The following is a 22,356-nucleotide window of genomic DNA, read 5'->3' as shown; positions in this document are numbered from 1 at the left end:
GCCTATACTCTTTCCCCAAGAACCACCCTCCATCAATCTTATAATATTCATTTTCATTAATTTACTTGGACAGTTTCAACCCTTGCTATAAGCCATTTATAACAACAACAATTCAAATTACTATTAATTAATAGAAAGATTTTTTACTCAACTGAACAAGAATTGCAACTTGTTAAATTGTTTAGGAGAATTCCATTCAGTACGCACATCGACCTTGTTGATAACTAAATACGCTGCTGGATCCAACTTGCATTCTCTCTAATGAGATGAAATATATATATATAAGTCATCAATTCCTTGATTGATTTATTTGTCTGTTTAAATAAATACAAAAAAAAAATTTAAATTTTATGCATACAATAATTTATTAATTTATTGATTAATGATAAATTTTAAATAAAGCTGACGAATTAATCATTAATATATTAGACTCATAGATACCATAAAAAACAAAAACAAATATATAAATGGAGCCTATAGCAATAGCTTCTTATATAATTTTGGTTTAAAAATTGATTCTAAAATTAAAGTTAAATATTTTTTATTTTATAATTTTATAATTTTATTTTTAAAACTAAAAAACATTTTAAACAATATAAAAGTGTGACTCTGGTTTAAAAGTTGATACTAAAACTAAAGTTATATTTTGTAATATTTTTTACTTTTATTTTTTAAATTAAAAAAAATATTTTAAACAATACAAAAGTGTAACGTAAAGTCATTGTACTCACTATAATAATATACTGGTATTTATATACCCTCTCAATTTCAAACTAAGTACTACAACATCGCTTCGTATCCTCTGAAACAAAATAATTTAATATAAAAATTTATGTATCTACAAATTAAAAATTTAGTCACTAAATTAATTATTATATATTTATATATAAATATATATTATTTAATTATTTTTAAAATATATTTTATACTGACCACAGACAGACTTAATAACAGATTCATAGTATACTAATATGGTTATTTTAATTTACTGTAGCTTGGACCTCCACATACATTACATACGGTAATACCCTCCATCACTTTTGATATAGTGAACTTATTGTCAAATTGCTAATAAGGAATAATTGTTGCTAAATTAAATTAAAGATGACAAATAGCCAATGTAATAGTAGAAAAGTGAGAGAAAAAAGAAGAAAGAAAATAAGAGGAGAAAAAATAAGAAAAAAAAATGAGAGGAGAAAAAAAAAAGTGAAATTATTTGTATATTATTTGAATGAAAAAAAAAATGATGAAAAAAAATTATTTAAATAAAAAAAATTAAAAAAAGATCATATATAAAATTATATTAATGTCCTTATCTATATTATATGTAAAATATAATTTATTATAATAAAAAATAAATGTGTAATTTTATTAATGTTTTTCATATTTTTCTTTATTTTCATGGCATCTTAAAGTAAAAATATTTTAATGGACTCCACATTATTTTTTTTACTTTATTTTCTCTTCTCATTCAATCAACAAAAATTTATTTTTTATTTATTTTTTTAATTTTCTTTTTCTTCATATTCTCCCAATTTAAACAATGTGTTAGAAAACAACTTTCCATGGAAAATGGTACGGTGAGTCGGTGATCTATGGCAAATTAAATTTTTATACTGGCTAGTGCAGATGATACATTTTACCTGAGACATCAAGTGTACTGTACTCTCTAATTTCATTATTTTTTGTTAAACACAACTGCAAGCACTTGAATTCTTATTGTCCCTACAAAGGAAAAAAAAATCTGAGTAAACAGTGATGGGCGACTCGATTTGCCAGATGTGTACACGAATCTTATTTACATGTTGAAGTGGACATTTCTGACAAAACCAGGAAACCACGTCATTTTATTAGCATAATGTTCAGTGATTAATTAAGGTTGATGTTATTATTAGATATTGTTGATCATGTTTAATTTTTTACTTTACATGATACAAATATAAAACGTGAAGTTCATACTTTTTTCTTTCACTTTTTAGATAAATTAGACATCAATTTTTTAAGCACCATAGAACTCTCTTATAAAAAATTCTTCTCACATCGAAAAAAAAAAACAAAAAAATAAAAAATTTATAAGATAAAATACTCAATATTATATATACTAATTTCAATTCTTCCATAATTCATTTATCATTTGCATGCATCATGCTTTCTTGAGACATATATATACATGCAAACATGGATTTCTTTGTGAACCCTTTTTCCTTACACCAGGGTATGGACCTCGTGATCATGTTTCTGTGCCCCATACACAACCTTTAATTCCTTTGTGATATACTTCGTGTTTGAACCAACTTATGCTTTTATTTCCATCTATATATATATGTATTTTGATGCTCCATGTTTGCTATAAATTGTTACTAATGTTTTCTCTGTCCAATTATATATAATAATCTTTGTTTGAGATACATTAACACATAAACCAAGAACTTATTTAAATTGCATAAATATTATTAATATAGAAATAAATGATATTATTTTTAGAAAATTATTATCCCACGAGATTTTTTTGAAATATCCGTACAAGATTTGAAGGGAGCTGCAGGGGTGTAGCTGTAGCTGCGCTCTATAATCCGTGACTAGCTACTCTTGTTCCCTCTGATCTTCTTTTTGTTTATTTCCTTCCCATATATTGCTATCAAATGCCAAAAAGTTCTGCAAATTACTGCGCTATTATGCCGCTATATACGTACAAATTAAAGGTAACTATATATATGCGGTAACATGTCATAGTCATTTACCTAATAATTAACCTTTTTTTATTCGTTTTTCAAATTTGACACCTATGTCTATATCACATAGAGTGTGTGTGTGTACGACATTATTTTAATTTGAGGTGGGGAATGAAAAAAATATTTATAGGACGTGTCTATGCATGCACCAAATATATCTGACATATCGCAAAAGAAATTTAAAATTGCAAAAACAAAGGATAGTAAGATGATGGTACATGAATAACTAATTCATGGTACAATTTTTCGTGTGAAATGGTTGAAAAAACGAATCCCGGTGCTTGTTTATGTGGGTGTTGTTGCTGTCTCGGACATTATTATGATAGTGTAATGATAATAGCTCAAAACAAAGCATATAGTGCTTGTTTTGACTTGTATAATAAAGATACACACGAGTGCGGTTATTTACCTAAATGACAAGTACCATAACTTGTATGTATTTTGTGGCTCAATGCAATGAAGTTTACGCCTAGAAGACCATGCTATTGCTAATTATATATATATAATTAACATCTTCTTAGCTTCCATCTCTAACGGTATAATACTCAGTACTAACGAAGTACTAGAAATACATACAAAAGAGCAATAATGATGATGTTCTAGTGTTGAATTAATAAATTAATTGTGGCCCATTCTTCCATGCATGTACAAATTTGACTCCAAAACTGGGAACCCCAGGCAATGTGCGTGTGTGTGTTAGTGGTTAATATGTTTATGCCTACGACCATGTCGTACTCTTTGAAAAATTGTCGAGCCTTGTGTATTTCCCTTATTATTGTGCTTGTTTTTTTATATATATATCTCATTGATTCACCTCTCATCAGTGGTAGCCAGCAGTTTCCGAAATATCAGAAAGCTACCAAGTAAAATAATAATACTATGTGATATGACCAGTAAACATCAGTTATACGTTATAGCTCGGTTACACATTATACCTCGGTTACACATTATAACTCGGTTACACATTATAACTTGGTTACGTTTAAGACCCGATCATAACCGACGGCTTCATTGTAAGCCATAAAACGTCCCAGATCAATAACGGCAGATTTACAATTAATCCTCTTTCTAGACGTTATATCTCAGGAAAAACGGCCGACCTTTTCCGTTAATATAAGGCAGACGAAAAACCAGAAAAAGGTATGTCGCTTTCCAAAAAGTACATTTTATGATTCACCCAATTCTGACTTGAGCGTTGGAGTGCCTTTGCAGGTTCCCTCCCCCGCTGATCACTCACCACCGACGTATACTTCGTTTCATATTGGGAGTCCGCCGACTTCAGTGGTAGGCGAGCTATACATCGGGAGACTCAGGCAAGAACATTTGGCGCCCACCGTGGGGCCGAATAAATTTAAAATTCTACTCAGAAAGGTCCCAAAAACACCCTTAAAATACAACCATGGCTGATGCCCCCCCGCCAACCCCATCCGAGCTCTTGCGGATGGTGACCGAGCTTCAGCAAGCAAATCAACAAATGGCGGAGGAAAATCGAAGAATGCAAGATCAAATTGCGCAATTAGTTAATGCTCGCCTGGAGCACAATAATGATCACCACAACCGAGAAGAAAATCATGAACGTCGATCAATACCGACTCATGTTTCTGAAACACCTCAAGGGGAAGAAGAGGAGGCCCACCAAACAGAAGAGGGCCAACCAGAAACCGAGGAAGAAGAACGAGACAATTCTGCCGGCCCGTTTACAGCCGACATTATGAATTTCCAACTTCCCAGACAGTTCACCCTGCCGACCACTCTGACCCCGTACGATGGACTAGGAGATCCAAAGCAACATATTAAAAAATTCCGATCCATCATGATTGTTAACGGTGCATCTGATCCTATACTATGTCGTTGTTTCCCATCCTTTTTAGATGGTCCTGCACTTGACTGGTTTTGCTCTTTGCCTGCAGATTCGATATCGCGTTTTCAGGAATTAGCAAAGCAATTCGAGGATCACTTTGTGGCCTCTGCCATATACCTCCACGATTCCGACTACCTGACGACCATAAAACAGGGCCCACAAGAGAGCTTAAAGGACTATATAACTCGTTTCACAAAGGTCGCCATGAGGATTCCCGATCTTCATCCCGAAGTCCACTTACATGCAATCAAGAGCGGCCTACGTCCGGGCAAATTTCAGGAGACCATAGCCGTGAGCAAACCGAAAACTTTGGCAGAATTCCGTGAAAAGGCAAAGGGACAGATAGATGTTGAAGAGCTTCGGCAAGCCCGCAAAACAGAAAGGTCAACCACTGCCAAGGATGACGATAAACCTCGGGATAACAAAAAAACCTTCAAACCCGTTCCCCGGTATGAGTCATACACAGCCTTCAACACAAAGCGGGATGACATTATCAAGGAAATACTTAACTCCAAATTAATCAAACCCCCTCGTAAGGCCGGCACCTACCCAGAATCCAAAACTGTGGATAAATCCAAATTCTGTACCTTTCATCAAAAGCACGGTCACACAACCGACGAATGTGTGATCGCCAAAGACCTCCTAGAACGTCTCGCAAGACAAGGTCACCTTGACAAGTTCATCGCAGGACGAATGCAGAAGAATATTACCTCGGCTTCCGACCCTTCCTCAGCAAGCCCATCCTCAAAGGAAAAGGATAAGGCACCCATCCAACCAAGAGGAATCATCAATTGTATCTCAGGAGGATATGCAGGGGGTGGGCATACAAGCTCGGCTCGAAAAAGAACCTATAGATCCATGTTGGCCGTAACAGATGCCCCTAAAATGCCCCAACCAACCCACGATGTTCCAGAGATGACTTTCTATTCAACCGACTTTCATCAGAAAGATTTGAATTACGATGACCCGGTGGCAATTTCTGTTCAGTTAGGAGATCTAATAGTCCGCAAAGTACTCCTCGATCCTGGAAGCAGCGCAGATGTACTATTCTTTACTACATTTGAGAAAATGAAGCTGAGTAACAACATCTTGCAGCCATATCACGGAGACTTGGTCGGATTTTCCGGAGAACGTGTTCCCGTCCTCGGTTCAGTGTGGTTGCAAACCACACTCGGTGAGCAACCCTTATTTAAGACACAAGACATTCAGTATCTTGTTGTCGACTGTTTTAGTCCTTATAATCTCATCCTAGGTAGACCATTTTTAAATCGATTTGCAGCAATTGTATCTACAGTTCATCTCTGTGTAAAGTTCCCTGTGCAGGATAATTTAGTAGCAACCATCCACGGAGACCTCCATGAAGCTCGCCAATGCTACAACACGAGCTTGAAGCCTATCAGAAAGAGCAACATGCCGCAAGTCAACTCTATACAGCCCGACCAACCGAGATTGTCAGAAATAGATCCAAGAGTCGATTTTGAAGACCGACCTATGCCGAACGAGGACCTAACAAAGGTCCCCCTAACAGAAGATCCCATGAAATTCACCTTCGTCGGAACGTCAACAAACGCCGAAGAGAGAGAAGCACTCATAACATTTCTGCGTGAAAACGCCGATTTATTTGCTTGGACCCCTGCAGATATGCCCGGAATACACCCCTCCGTTATCACACATAAATTAGCAATTACTCCAGGGGCCCGCCCAATCTCACAAAAGAAAAGAAACCTCGGAACAGAAAAGCGCCTGGCATGCCTTGCCGAGGTTACAAAGCTCATTGCGGCCAATTTCATCCGCGAAATCAGGTTCACAACATGGCTCGCAAACGTGGTAATGGTAAAAAAAAATAACGGTAAGTGGCGCATGTGCGTCGATTTCACTGATCTAAACAAAGCGTGCCCTAAAGATGCTTATCCTTTACCTTGCATTGATAGTTTGGTGGATAACTCTTGTGGTTTCGATTCCTTAAGTTTTATGGACGCATACTCTGGTTATAACCAAATTCTTATGCACCCATCTGATCAAGAGAAAACCACTTTTATAACTGAATATGGGAATCATTGCTATAATGTTATGCCTTTCGGTTTAAAGAATGCAGGGGCAACGTATCAGCGACTGATGAACAAGGTCTTTCAGAACCAAATTGGTCGGAATATAGAGGTCTATGTAGACGACATGGTCGCCAAGACAATGGTCGGAAAGTCTCACATCAATGACTTAGCTGAGATCTTTGCACAGATCCGACGATATAATATGAGACTAAACCCTGAGAAATGTGCTTTCGGTGTTCGCGGAGGCAAATTCCTCGGATTCATACTCACCAGCCGAGGAATAGAAGCAAATCCCGACAAATGTCGGGCCATAATTGACATGAAAAGCCCAACAACGCTGAAGGAAGTCCAACGACTAACAGGACGCCTCGCGGCTTTATCAAGATTCCTACCCTGTTTGGCAGTAAAATCTTATCATTTTTTCCAATGTTTAAAGAAGAGCCCAAAACATTTTCAATGGACAGAAAACTGTGAAACTGCATTCCAAAATTTAAAACAATTTCTTTCAAAACCTCCTGTTTTACAAAAACCAAAACCCAATGAACCATTGTCTATATACTTATCTATTACTGATGTGGCAATTAGTTCGGTTCTTTTAACAGATACAGAGAAGGGTTAGCAACCGATCTATTTTGTGAGTAAGTCCCTACAAGGTGCCGAGCTTCGTTACCCAAAATTGGAAAAACTCGCATTGGCCCTGGTCTTCTCTTCAAGACGACTCCGACCTTACTTCCAGGGATACACCATTATTGTCAGAACTGAACAACCTCTTCGGCAGATCCTTTCAAAGCCAGAATTAGCAGGCCGGCTTATCAAATGGGCCATTGAGCTTTCAGAATTTGATATTCAATACCAGCCAAGAGGATCCGTCAGATCTCAGTATCTAGCTGATTTTGTAGCCGAACTTACCCAGCCATCGCAAGAAGAAAAGAACTCAGACTGGAACTTGTTTGTTGATGGAGCATCAAACCCCCAAGGGTCAGGAGCAGGAATACTATTAAAAGGTCCTGAAGGTATCAACCTCGAACATTCTCTTCGGTTCTCCTTCAAAGCAAGCAATAACCAGGCCGAATACGAAGCCCTAATTGCCGGGCTCAGGTTAGCAATTGATTTACAAATCACCAGCTTAAAAGTTTATTGCGATTCCCTATTAGTGGTTCAACAAGTGAATTAGGTTTTCCAAACTAAAGATCAAATTTTGTCAAAATACTTAGACATCATTCAGAACCTAAAGAACAGCTTTTCAAAGATAGAAATTCACCACATTCCTAGGGAACAAAATAATAGAGCTGACATCTTATCAAAATTAGCTACTACACAAACACACACAGCGACATTACTCCAATCAACCTTGAATAAACCGAGCATACATGCCCTGAATATTTCAAACATTTTATGCACAGACAGTTGGCAGGTACCTTATATACAATACTTAAAGTATGGTTCTGTCCCAGATGAGGTTTTAGATAAGAAAAGATTTCGGCGACAAGCCTCCTTTTTCACATTTATCAATAATATTTTATATAGGCGGGGATTTTCCCGACCACTTCTGAAATGCTTAGACAGGAAAAAAGCCGATATAGCATTGGCCGAGGCTCATGAAGGAATATGTGGGATACACTCGGGGGCAAGAAGCCTAGCACAGAAAATACTGCGAGCCGGTTTTTACTGGCCGACCATATGGAAAGACAGCAAGGAAAAAGTCCGAACTTGTGATAAATGCCAAAAGCATGCACCATCAATCAACATTCCGGCCGAACAACTTCATCAATCAGTAATAAGCTGGCCATTCAATCAATGGGGGATTGACATCCTCGGCCCTTTCCCCACCGCACCCAAGCAACTGAAGTATTTGGTAGTAGCTATTGATTATTTCAGCAAATGGATCGAAGCAGAGTCACTGGCAAGAATAACGTCCTTCCAAATGATATCTTTCGTTTGGAAATATATCATATGCCGATATGGAATTCCAAGACATGTCGTCACCGACAATGGTCGGCAGTTTACCGACCATAATTTCAAACTATTCCTTCAGAACCTAAAGATAAGACAACACTTCTCATCCGTCGAGCACCCACAATCCAATGGCTTGGCCGAGGCTGCCAACAAAGTTATCTTGCACGCCCTCAGAAAAAAGCTCGACGAAGCAAAAGGACTGTGGGCCGAGCTGATTCCAGAAATACTATGGTCATACAACACAACGACATAAACGTCAACTAAGGAGACACCATTCCGCTTGGTATATGGCTCAGAAGCAATGATTCCTTTGGAGATCTCACAACAATCCTTGAGAACACAAGCAGAGAATCATGATCAAGCTCGTCAAGCCAAATTAGACTTAGTAGAGGAAGTCCGAAGCACAGCAGTCCTCCAGCACCGAGCTTTACAGCTACAACTGGGCCGAAGATATGCGAAAAAGGTGCTACCAAGAACATTCAACATCGGCGATTTGGTATTAAGGAAAACTGAAGAAGCTCGCCGACCATCGGCCCATGGAAAGTTGGCAGCAACATGGGACGGCCCCTATCGAATAGTACAAGTCCTCGGAAGAGGAGCTTACAGACTAGAGCAGCTGGACGGCACTAAGATACCAAATACATGGAATGTCAGTTCTTTAAAGCAATACTTCAGTTAGAACAAAGCAGAGTGTTGGTACTCTTTTTCCTCACTTGAGATTTTTCCCAGAAGGGGTTTTGCTCAACGAGGTTTTAACGAGGCCAACCTACCAGAATTGAAAATGTAAGGTACTGTTATGAACAAATTTTAAATGCAAGCATTTTTAACACATTCTGTTTAAACAAATTCATAACTAAATATTACGAGGAGTTTATCATCAACTAACTCCCTTCACAGACCAAACCAAAATACAGTTCAAACCCCACTAATGGGTACCAGACAAGGTAATTGGGACCATCCAAAACCTAATTACACAGATCAATAAACAAAAAGGACATTGATCCTTCTAAACAAAAGCAACAGCGCAAAAACAACACACAGATCGGCTATTTAGCCAAATTATCACCACCTTCTTCAATCACTTCTCCGTCATCGACAAGCTGGCCATCACGAACGACTTTACTCGGATCCAACTCCGCGAAATCAGCATCAGGCATCAGAAACTTTGCCTGTATCACAGCACGATCGAAACCCTCAGCAAACGCGTCAAGAATGTCGCCTTCCCTACTTGCTTCCAATTCCTTCAATTGCCCGGTAAGCTCGACAACTCGCTTGTTTATGCCTTCAACATCACTGTTCTTCTTTTTTAGCAATTCAGCATCCTTTTCACGACCGTCTTTTTCAACCTTCAATTCATTTTGCAAATCAGATAAATTCTTCTGTAATTCTGCTAAGGCCTTTTCCTTAGCCGAAAGTTGCTCCTTAAGAGCACCAACCTCTTCAGCTTCACTAACAATTTTCTTATGCCTTTTTTCCTGGCTACGGCCAATACATGCCAAACGAAATCCCAAAACCTGAGATTTAACTTAATCAACCATTAAAGAAGTTATAATATCAATATTCTAACTAAGAAAAGTAGTTAGTGTCAGTTCACCTGAAGAAACTGATCAATCCCGACATCCCCGACCTCTTCTACCCGAGCTACATCAGAAACACTTTGAACAACTTCATCTGCAATAACATTAAATGGAAAACTTCGGTCCCAAAGAGATGAACCATCTCCATTTTCGTCAAAAAGATGAAGCTTCTCCTGTTTTGTACCAAAACCGGACAACTCATCCAGTTGAATCACACTCCCTTTACCCCGTTCTTCTGCAGTTACAGTCGCCTCTGTCTTTCTCTTTTTAAACACAATCCCTTTCTTTCTCGGCGGGGGCTGGTCAACTTCCCCCCAACATCCATTTTTTCTGTATTCGAGGAAGAACCTTCAAGATTCTTGGACTTAAAACGAGCCCTAAGAGTGGAAGCAGTAACTCCAGGAAACCTCCCACCTATCACAACAAAAAAGCATTGTCAGAAAATAAAACATTTTAGAAAAACCAAAACAAAGCCATACCCTAATGACCTCACCAAAATAATCTAACACAGCAGATTTATTCTCCTCCCAAGAGAGCAACTCCGACACAGATATTAATCCCCCCTTCGATACCATTTCAATCAGAAAAGAGATCATACACTCATTCCGCTCAGATATCATTTCAGGACCCAGAATTTGTTGAGGTTGACAACACCAGTATAAGGGAAATTTTTCCCCAAGATTTTCGTCCAAGTAGAAAGGAAAATCCTCATCCACTGACTTAACTTTCAGAAACATCTCTTTGAAATGTTTGAAGAAAGATTTGTACAATTTGAAAATAGAAAAGCCAGGTGTACTGTTCAAGTTTACCCACAAACCCTTCCATACCCCTTTTGCTTGGAATAACGAAAAGAAAAGCTCCAAATCTGGTTCAACATCCAGAAAATCCATCAAAACTTGGAAACACCTAATGAACGCCCAACCATTAGGATGAATCTGAGAGGGGGCACAGTTCAATTGATTCAGAACATCACACTCGAACTGGCTAAAGGGAATTTTAACCCCCAATTCCTCTAACACACAACTGTACATAAAAAAGCTTTCAAAATCATCTCTCCTATGAAAAACACGATCAGAACTGTTGCATGGCAGTAATTCTACACGGAAACCAGATTTCACTATCCTAGCTACAGTAACCTTACCAACACTATCTCTATCAACAAACAAGGACGCTCTTATTTTCACATCATCATCAACCCAGGCATACGGATCACCATTATCAAACTGGGGTACAGATTTTCCTTTCTTTTCACTCATGGTATCTGATGAGCTCAGGAAAATGAAAAAAGAGATTAAAACAAAGAGAAGAGATCTTGCTACTAACCTTGGGTACTCATGGTGTTTAAAAGCTTCTGAAAATATAAAACTTCCAAACAAATGACAATAGCGAAAAGGTTGAACCGCCAAAGCCTCTTCAGTTTATAATAAAAATCAAAAACATTAAATGAAGTACCATACCAACGGTTAAAACAAAGCTTTGGAAGTTGAACCTATCTAGAAAAATTAATAAAGTAATAATTAAAGGCTTTACATCTATCGAAACATGGGCAATAAATACCAGGCCCAATCTATTCAGTTACCTACTTTGAAGAGAGCTATGTTGACTTGGGGGCATAAGTGTACCGAGCTATTACTCACTCATCATAAAAAGCTCAACCTATCTCTTTAAAAGTCAGGTCAAGCTTGGGGGCTGTGATATGACCAGTAAACATCAGTTATACGTTATAGCTCGGTTACACATTATAACTCGGTTACACATTATAACTTGGTTACGTTTAAGACCCGATCATAACCGACGGCTTCATTGTAAGCCATAAAACGTCCCAGATCAATAATGGCAGATTTATAATTAATCCTCTTCCTAGACGTTATATCTCAGGAAAAACGGCCGACCTTTCCCGTTAATATAAGGCAGACGAAAAACCAGAAAAAGGTATGTCGCTTTCCAAAAAGTACATTTTATGATTCACCCAATTCTGACTTGAGCGTTGGAGTGCCTTTGCAGGTTCCCTCCCCCGCCGATCACTCACCACCGACGTATACTTCGTTTCATATTGGGAGTCCGCCGACTTCAGTGGTAGGCGAGCTATACATCGGGAAACTCAGGCAAGAACACTATGTATTAATTAATGTTTTTTCTTTCCTTCTTTTTAATTCCAACGGTGTAACATATATAATCCCCGAATTCAATTTCAGTTGGTACAGTATTTAAGTATTAAACCAGTTCTACCAACCATGCACTGTACACAATCACAATATGTGTTTAATTTGCCCATATCTCTAGATTCACATGAGGGGTGTAAGTGTATAAGGCATAGCATTACCATAATAATAATAACGAAAGATAGATGGCCTGCTGTCACAATCTTTTAATTTACTAATTAGTAACAGTAACACACGTAATATGTCTTAGGATGGAGCCTATACTATATATAAAAGAAGAAAAAAAAAGCAAGGTTTCTTTAGAAAAGTAACCAATGCTAAGTACAAAAAAGAGTAATAAGAAATGACTATACAAATGAATGGCGCCAATTTCAAGATTGCGTTGGCACGTTGCTTAACTTGGATAAACTAAATTAAAACCCATTAAGCTGGACGCTGACATAACTGTGGTAAATTGCAGATTGTAACGGCCTCTTTCATTTCAATAAAACACACACACAAAGCACGGTTAAAATACTCTTGGATACAACTTTCTAGTACCAGCAATAATAACAATAATTAAGCGTTATTAGAGATGTAATTGAATGGGCATGCACTCGAGTTTTTACTTTTTTATTTTAATTTCAGTTACTATAAAGTATGGACTATGGAGTGATGAGTAGATTATCTTTTGAGTCAAAGGAGGACTGAAAGGATTCCAAGTGTCTGAGGTCACGTGAGAGGACTGGCCTTTTGTCCCACCCCACGTGTCGTTATTTTATTAAGCTAATACGTGCTGCTTTTGTGAGACCTTTGCCGCTTCACCGGACCAGGAATTGAATTAATGCTTGATTTGCAGAGATAAGAATAAAGAATTAGTGATTGAAGTGTTTAGTGAATAGGTCTGTTAGGATGCTATAAAATAGTTTCCGTTAAGCAAAAGAAGCAGTACTTGGTCCTCTCTACTTACAGGTGAGAACCTTTTTTTGGTCTATTTTGATTTTGTGCGTGGTAGTAAGTACTAGTCCAGAAGCAGTGACTGAAAAGATCTAATTTCCGTTAAGCTATCACTTCACCGCCAAAGATAGAATGTACGGTGATTAGCAGTCGCAGAGACAGGGCAGGCCTTCATTTGGGGCAAACCTCCTTTATCTTTTCTGGTAAAGCCACTGTTCATATTCATACATACCTCTCCCTTTATTTTTATTATTTTATATTTCTTTTTCAGAAAATTCGTGCCTTTCTTTTAGCCCCACACAGGCTATATAGCGCCTCTCACTCACTTTTTTCGTACCTTGTGTCCCCTCACTCACTCACTCACTCACTCACACTGCTTCCATTCCAATTCCATTACCATAACGTAACTCCCCTCTTCATATTATTATTAATTATTAATCACTTGCCTTATTTAATACCTTCCTCTGCCACAGCCACTATTACTAATTCACTCATCAACCTTATATTACTTACTACTTATTACTCTCGTTGCTTCCTGTCTTGTCCCAAACGAATATCTTCTTTTGCGCTCCTACCTATCTATCTCACCGTTTTCCCTTTCAACATCAATGCTATTGCTATCTCCAAGAATCTGATACACAAAGACACAACATGCCTGCGCCTCCTCCTAACTACACTCACCACCGCACCAAACTCGTCAGGATAACAGTTACTGACGCTGATGCCACCGACTCCTCCAGCGACGAAGCACAACTCTCATCCTCCACGCGCCACCACCGACACAGAAAGCTCGTCAACGAGATTCTTATCGAGCCCTGTCAAGTGCCTCCCCGGAAGAGACCCAAGAAGTCATCAGCAAGTACCTCCGCCGCCAAGCCCAGAGCTCCGGCCATTCGCCGCCAACTCTCCGGCAGGAAGTTCCGCGGGGTGAGGCAGAGGCCATGGGGGAAATGGGCCGCGGAGATAAGAGACCCTTCACGGCGCGTGAGGTTATGGTTAGGTACCTACGACACCGCGGAGGAAGCTGCCATGGTGTACGACAACGCGGCCATTAAACTGCGTGGACCCGACGCGCTCACCAATTTCATAACGCCGCCACCAACCACAACGCTGGACAGTAATAATAATAATGAAAATAAAACGGCAGCACCAACGGTTTTGGTAAACGGTTACAGTTCCGGTGATGAGGAGTCTCAAAGCACCAACAACAATCATAGTCAGAGTCACAATCTGTTCTCTCCAACTTCGGTGCTTCATCATCATCATCATCATCATCATCATCATCATCATAATCAGTGTTGTTATTCCTTATCGGAGGAAGGTGAATCCACCGTAACGGGAAAAGAGGATGAATATTCGAGCGTGTCGGAGAATAATAAGGTCAAATCTGAGGAAGACGATTCATCATTCCTTCACATTCCGAGTGATGTGCTCTTTGAATTTCAAGTCTCTTCTTCGCCGTTGGTGGTGCCAGATGTTTTTGAAGAAAGCTTGCTCTTCGCCGATGATTGCGGCGGTTTCCTCACTTCTTGTGAGGACTTTGATTTCAGCTTCAAAAGCTGGCACAGAGAGGATGACTTCTTCCAAGATATAACTGATTTATTCCCTTCAGATCCGCTTCTTGCTCTTTGATTTTAATTACTGCCTTCGTTTAAGTTAATACTCTACTTAGTTAGTACTTATATTATTACTTAATATAGCATATTAGTGTGATTTTGCGTCATTCTGCCAAAAACTGGCAAATTTTGTATCGGCGGGAAATAACTACTGTAATCACTAATCCTTTTTGTCTTTTTTCTTTTTTTGGTTGTGTTCTACTGCTACTTAGCTTGTAAGTTGTGACAGTTAATTAATGAATATATTTAATTAGTTCACGAATCCACGTTTAACAGATGGATGATCCTTGAGTCTTGTTATGGCAAATCCGCAATTGTCTTAAACTCTTAATACACTTTACTTATATTGCTACTTTGCTAGTGTTTAATTTAATCAATTTATTTTAAGCATGGGACTAATTTTTGTCCCAATATATCCGTTGCTAACCTTTGAACTCTAGTATGTAGTTGTTTATTCTGTATATTATGTGAATTATAAAATAGTTATTTCGAAGAATTAAACACATTTATTGTGTCTATATTCCATTTGATAGTTATGCAAAAAAGTGATTATCGTAAAAATGTTAGTAAGTTACAGTGCTTAACAGTTAACAGTTCATTTAGCGTTAGAGTTTAAGCCAAATGTAGTTCATCGCTTTTGAAGAGCACGCGTTACAGTGATAGACACAATTATATATTATGGTGATAGGAGGGTCCTTCAAATCAGGGTAATAACCCCACAAATGTTTCCTATTTCAAAACTATTTCATGTAATTCATCACACACATGCATACATACATCGTTTTATAACAACTAACAAGGGTAATGATGAGGTAGAACTTTCTAAACTTACATTGTATTTAATTTTTAATTAGGTAGGTTTTAATAAGAAAATGCTTCATTTGATTACGTCATTATATAAATATTATTAAAATTAAAGTTATTTTTTAATATATTTTAATAATATTTTTTCTAATTTAAATTAAAATCTTCACTATCGCTTTCTCTGTTTTTTCACATATAATTTAACAAGGGTAATAAGGTAAAATTTTCTAAACTTTCACGGTTTATTTACTTCTAGATCGCACTAATCAACTTTATTTTATTTTCTTTCGCTGATAACTAATAAACAATTACCCTTAATATTTCTTAGATAGATAACTTTTCTTTTCTTTTTCACATAACTCATAAACATGTCAACGAGCATACTATTCTATTAGCTTTTGAAATATGTGTGAATATTTTTGTCATTTATAAGGCAATCGAATTTAAATACCTTAGTTTTTGAATCTTGATAAAAATTTAACCTTAATGGTCATATGTTATGTACATAACATATTTTGTGATTTATTAACTCTAAATAACATAATTTTATTAATTATTTTGCGTCAAAATTAAAATAATGTTGTTTTATTTAGTTTAGGTGAAAAGATATGTAAGAACACATGATTGAAATTGATCAATAATGTTAGAGAAATAAAAAATAATCCGTCCAAACAATCTAAACTTACTTTATTTGGTATGATGCATTAAATAAAGATAAAAGTAATAAAATTTGACAATTTTTTGTTAATATTATTTTATTATCAAACATCTTTGAAATGGTATATTAAAATTCAATACAAAAAATATATTTTACTTTTAATCCAATTTCTTGATATAAGGACTTACTCAACCTAATTTCTCTACACTATAGTTCAGAAATTGAATTAAAAGAAATCACTTACTCTTCTACAAGATTTTTTGATACAAAAAATAAGAGACTTCAGATTCATTCAATTTCACTTATTTATATTATAGTTTTATCATGAAATCAACAAATATTTTAGTATTTTTTTTAATTTTTTTATGACAATTACATTAATTTAAGAAGTATTTATAATTTTTTATTAGATTAAAATGAATTTTAAATTCACTAACATAAAGTCTAATTTAATATTTAAATAAAAAATTTAAAATATATGAAATTAAGTTAAATAATTTTATATTTTATATGAACATTTAAACTACGTATTAGAATGAAATGAAAACACGTAATACACTGTTTTCAATCTTAAAGACTTTTACCGTCTAACTAGAATTTTAAAAATTTTTCGATGCAAACGCCAATCTCATAAATTAATTTGAGGTTTAACTCAAGGTAAAAATTAGATGGAGTCGACTTTACGTGAAGTTAATATCTGAAAACTGTTAGATAAAAATTTACTCAAATCAATTAAATCATTTAACGGTTCTTCGATATCAATTTCAAGTAAAGTCGACTGAAGTTTCTACCTTAACTCAAATAACATTGAAAAATATATATATATATATAATCCTTATTCAGCAAAAGTGGCAGCAATTTAATGCAAACTTACTAATTTGGGTTTGCATGTTGGATTTAGATTGGATAAATCTTGCTGGCATGCAGGTAAAAGTCTGGTCTAGTGTACATACAATAAATGTGTTAAAAAATTCAGCTTTTTTTTTTCAAAAAGAAAACATACAATTTATTGTGTGTTTATTACTATATTTACAGAATTTATTCGGGAGATTGATTTTCACAAGTTATTGATAAATAAATAATAATTTTCTTTGTAAAAAAAAAAAAACCCCTTCTAACCTGTCTTTTATGAACTATCCATAAAGAAGTTAATTTGACTGTTAAAAAGGAGGAGGGGAAATTATGGGTACAAATAATGCAAAATTAGTCAATTTGGTCTAGAATTCAAAGATAGAAAGTCAACCCTTAAGTTGTTTTGTGGCATTGTTTGTTTCTAATGTCCAAAGCAAATAGAGGAAAGGAAGAGGCCAAGGCTTTCGGCCCCCATCAAAAGCCAAAACTAAAGATAGATTACCAATAGACTTCTTTCCAATTTAGATTTTCTGTTTAGGCCAAATTGAGGCCTGTTTCCCAACTACTCAAAATAAGAGCAAAAGAAAAAGAAGAGAGGACCTTTGAGGTGCCAAGTGGCAGGTAAAATTGGAATTGAGGTTGAGGTTGAAGGGTAGAAGGCAACATGAAAATGCGTTTCGGCCTTTGGCTTGAACCCAATTTCTGACACAAACAGAAGATGGGGTGCAAGTGGCACCACCATACTTGGACACTTTTCTTGTCACCACTCAGCACTCACCACTCACCCTCCTCAACATCATAAAAGCACAAATTCGTACCCATTTCAATTCCGCCGTTACGCATGTCATATCCGTTACCTTTCTCCGTTTTTCTTTTTTTAAAAACACACTGACGGTGAGTCGGTGACGATACAATTGATATTATTGTAAGCTTTTATTACTACTTACTGACACTAACTATTTGTGACTTGTATATTGAATTTGTACCCTTTTTGTTTATTTATCTTATTTTGAAAATGAACGGAACGAAGGTCTATGGTCAATGAAAAAGCAACGTACAGACAGGGAATATTTGATATCATCATGATATATATATAGTAAGCTTCAAAAGCTTATCAAACCCATGAAGATTACAATTTGTCACTTCCAAAAAAGTAAAAAGTTCAATAATAACACAATTAGCCGTTTTTCCTCCAACATTTCTCATCTGCGTACTACTTATCTTCTAAATCATCTTGATTAAGAAACATTGCCTCCCTTTTTATTAACTATACAAAAAAAAATGTAAATTAATTTTCTAGTGTTATACAATTTAAGCGGTTTGAGAATTATGATGTATAAATTTGTCAGATGCCTTAGATTAGATGTTGAATGCAATGCGGCACGTAAAAATATAATATATACATTTTTTGAAAAAATAGCTATTATATATCTGCCAAGAAAAATTAACCCAGGGGGAGAGAACCTATGTTTCGTAACGGTAGATATAGCTCTTGTGCCTATCATGGTACGCTAGGTGGTGCTGCCAATATTATATACAAATAAAAACAATATTGCAGGATGCAGAGCGAAAAATATCTTTGTCTTATATGTTGTATTCTCCATATACTCCATACTAGCAAGTCAGAAAAGGCTTATTGTAGTTGATCTCCATGGACCATGTATATCATGCAAAAAAACGTAACCAAATAAAGTTGAAATAATAATAATATCTTATCGCTTAAGAAATAATCAAAATGATCGACAAACATGCTCTTCATTGATACTAATAGACGTGCATGCGTCTCTTTCCTTGTTTTAAAAGACGCATCTATGTTTGTGTAGCATGACACTAGTTCAGTACTATACTTCACAGAGAGAGTCATGTGCAATGAATAATTAATGATCCACTTGAATGAATGAAAGGCAAATCATGCATATGTGTGAGTGTGTGTGATCAATGGGGACGTTAGGCCACAGAGACAGAGGTGTCGTTGTCTGCTAGATTAAGTGATTAACCATGCATCCAATGTTTTATATATTTGAGAAAAAGGCCTGGCCTGCTTATGATGTTGGCATTTTCTACAACTGGGATTTTTCACATACTCATAACCATAATTAACCTAGCCCACTTGGGCCCTTCTTGGGCTTCTACCTTATCTGGTCCCCTACCCTCATCTGCCTATTCACTTTCCATCGTTATATCATGAACTAATGCTGCCTATTATGAAAATTTGGTCAAATATATTAAATTATTTATATTATTTTTACATGAAGAAAAATTCACATAATTAGCCATCATCGTTTATTTATGTATTAAATAGTATAGAGAAAATGTGAGATTAGTATCAAATTAGAAATCTAGAGAAAAATCCAATAGATCCATACTCATAATCCTGTTGAATTGGCTGAATTCCAAATAATAAATTTGGTATACCAATAATTCATTTTTTTAGAAGAAAATTGAGACAAGAGTATATGTCCCATGAAGAATACTAATTGCTTTGAATTTGATGAGTTAATTTGGTCTTTCAAGAAACACAAGGTTGCGGTCGCTGAAGCAGATAAACATAAGAAGACAGAGGGGAAGAAAACCGAAAAATGCCAAGAGACGGTTACACGTATGGATTGAGAATCAGAGAGGATCTTTGCTATAGTTCTTTCGGGCCCAGGAGATTGAATCCCAGCCGTTCATGTAACCATCAACACAAGAGGTTGTTCTCTGGTTTAGCGCAAATGTGTAACATGGTGGCTTGCTTGGTCCCCAACGACACGTCTTCTCCAGCCAATCAATATTGTTTTGTTTCATCCACAAGATTGTGACTGCGGTCCCACCTATTAATTTCAATGTTCTATACGGTAGTGTTTGTTTCTACCAACTGAGATTGGAGATTGGAATTGTTGTAGGGATTAAAATTTCGGGAACTTAAATTTTAATAATATTTTTATTTAATTTTATATTTATTTTAAACCAAACATAATATTTAGATATAACTTAATCTATTATTTTATATTAAATATGATACAAAAATTTAGTATGTATATTATATTATTGTATATCGCATAAATGAATTATCTGATTTTTTGTTTTATTGATGAGCCGCATCATGTTATGGGCCAGAGCAATGTTGGGCTTATCCATTGGAAGCTGGAGCCCGATTAAAAGTTGGAGTCCCCTACTGACTAGAGAGTTACATAACGCTGCTCATTTTGGCAGAGCAGCACAGACTGCCACTATGAAAAATCCGTTCATTTATTTATTGCAATTTTAAATTACCTACGTCGGCCGTTATCACTTTTATTTATATTTTGTGAATTAATTACTAGATAATATTAGATCATTTCTCATTAAAAATATCTTTATGCACATAATTAAAAATTATTAAATTATTTAACATATTTAATTAAATTATTTAATATAATATAATATATATTTATTCATATTTCAGTTATTACCTTCATATAAACTTCTGTATTTAATGCCGTGACTCCTCATGTGATTTTATTATTTTTCATTTATGATTACTTTGCCTATTTGGGGTTCATAGTCATTTATTGTCAAAGCACTTGTTCATTTTTTCTCTTGCTAGAGTTCATCCAAATTTCGTGGTGCAATGCTTGGGTTTACGAATTTTATAAATACATTGGGCCTCCTAGATGGGAGATGGACCCAAAAAAACGTTTTAACCTTAATAAGATATGACTAATTAGTAATTACTAGCATCTCGCCCCGATAATAATATATAATAGAAAAAATTTCACTCCCCTCTTATGGGAGATGTTAAAATGACATTCTATTTTTCTCTATTTTATAAATGTATATTTTTTCCCTTCAAATTTTTAAAAAGCCTCCTCTTTAATCTATTTTAAACTTTTTAAATTAACTAATGTTAACTTTATCTATTTAAAAAAAAAGAATTATTTTCTAAAAAAATACCTATTAACAAAAAATTTATTTTTTATCATTAAATTTTTTTTACTAAAATATCCTTTAATAAACTATTCTTTTATTGATTAAATTGAATTTTTTAAAAAATTTAATAATTATATTATTTTTTCTAAAATACCCTTCAATAATTTTTTAATTATTAAATTATAATTTTATCAAAATTTTTGTTAACAAATTTTTTATATTTTACGATTAATTTTTTAATATCTATATATATTATTTTAACATTAAATAAAAAATTTTAGTAAGATTATTTCTCAATATCAATATCAATATATATTAATTGTTATACATATTAACGGTGGTAAGATTTTTTTATTTAATGTTAAAATAATATATATTGATATAAAAAAAATTAATAGTAAATATAAAAATAATTATTAACAAAAATTTTAGTAAAATAAAAATTTAATAATTAAAAAATTAGTAAAAACTATGTATCTTAGAAAAAAATAATTTAATTATTAATTTTTTTAAAAATATTTTGGTAAAAATACAATTTAATCAATAAAGAATAATTTATTAAAGACTATTTTAGTAAGCAAAATTTAATGATAAAAAATAAAATTTTTGCAAATGGGTATTTTTTAAAAAAATAATTTTTTTCTTAAAAAATAGATAAAGTTAATATTAATTAACATAAAAAGTTTAAAATGGATTAAAGAGAAGGTTTTTTAAAAGTTAGAAGGGAGGAGAATGTACATTTATAAAATAGAAGAGAGGAGAGTATCATTTTAGCATCTCGTTGAAAAAGAGAGTGAAATTTTCTCTATATAATAATAATAAAGAAATGAGTATTCATTTCGATACGATACGAGTACAATATAAAATATTTCTATAAAATTATCTCATAATATGATGGAAAGGTATATTTTTGTTAAAATATTCAAAATGATACTCCAACATAGTATTCATATATGTGCAGCTTGGCATGGTTATAATTGAACTTCAATTAAAACACGAATATCCTTCAATTTGTTACAATTTAGTGGTTATTTTATGTAACAGTGATCTTAAGCTTTTGGCTTGCCTCACAATGCTTGCCAACAGAGCAGATGAAATAATAGTCACCACAATGGTTCAACGTCAAAGTGGTGTTCTCCATGAAGTATTGAGCCAGAGTCTTTTTCATCGAACAATGATCGTAGTCCTCTTTTTCAACCTGCACCACCGTGTTCAATCCAGGTTTGTAATTGAACACTACAATTTTTATTAGTTAGTTCTTCA

At 34.9% G+C, this 22,356-nt stretch overlaps 2 protein-coding genes across 2 annotated transcripts; both read left to right on the top strand.

The window, feature by feature from the left end:
* The first annotated feature begins 4,131 nt into the window (after positions 1 to 4,131).
* Positions 4,132 to 8,850, top strand: LOC140184910 (uncharacterized). The gene is made up of 4 exons (XM_072238111.1): positions 4,132 to 6,395; positions 6,525 to 7,044; positions 7,420 to 7,739; positions 8,169 to 8,850. Exons 1-4 carry the CDS (start codon positions 4,132 to 4,134, stop codon positions 8,848 to 8,850), a joined length of 3,786 nt encoding a protein of 1,261 aa, XP_072094212.1.
* A 4,385-nt stretch (positions 8,851 to 13,235) lies between these two features.
* On the top strand, positions 13,236 to 15,150 carry LOC112801434 (ethylene-responsive transcription factor CRF2-like). The gene has a single exon (XM_025844150.3). It carries the CDS (start codon positions 13,924 to 13,926, stop codon positions 14,902 to 14,904), a length of 981 nt encoding a protein of 326 aa, XP_025699935.1. The 5' UTR covers positions 13,236 to 13,923; the 3' UTR covers positions 14,905 to 15,150.
* The last annotated feature ends 7,206 nt before the right edge of the window (positions 15,151 to 22,356 follow it).

This window comes from Arachis hypogaea, chromosome 5, assembly GCF_003086295.3.
Source record: "Arachis hypogaea cultivar Tifrunner chromosome 5, arahy.Tifrunner.gnm2.J5K5, whole genome shotgun sequence".
Taxonomy (NCBI): Eukaryota; Viridiplantae; Streptophyta; class Magnoliopsida; order Fabales; family Fabaceae; genus Arachis; species Arachis hypogaea.
This window is presented reverse-complemented; position numbering and strand designations above follow the sequence as displayed.

What these genes read in the sequence shown, in the direction of transcription:
- LOC112801434 (XM_025844150.3), top strand. Translation starts at nt 13,924, where the DNA reads ATGCCTGCGCCTCCTCCTAACTACACTCACCACCGCACCAAACTCGTC.
- LOC140184910 (XM_072238111.1), top strand. Translation starts at nt 4,132, where the DNA reads ATGGCTGATGCCCCCCCGCCAACCCCATCCGAGCTCTTGCGGATGGTG. An exon ending in AATTTCATCCGCGAAATCAG is followed by an intron (nt 6,396 to 6,524) that starts GTTCACAACATG and finishes TTGCATTGATAG; the next exon opens with TTTGGTGGATAACTCTTGTG. An exon ending in GATTCCTACCCTGTTTGGCA is followed by an intron (nt 7,045 to 7,419) that starts GTAAAATCTTAT and finishes CCTCTTCGGCAG; the next exon opens with ATCCTTTCAAAGCCAGAATT.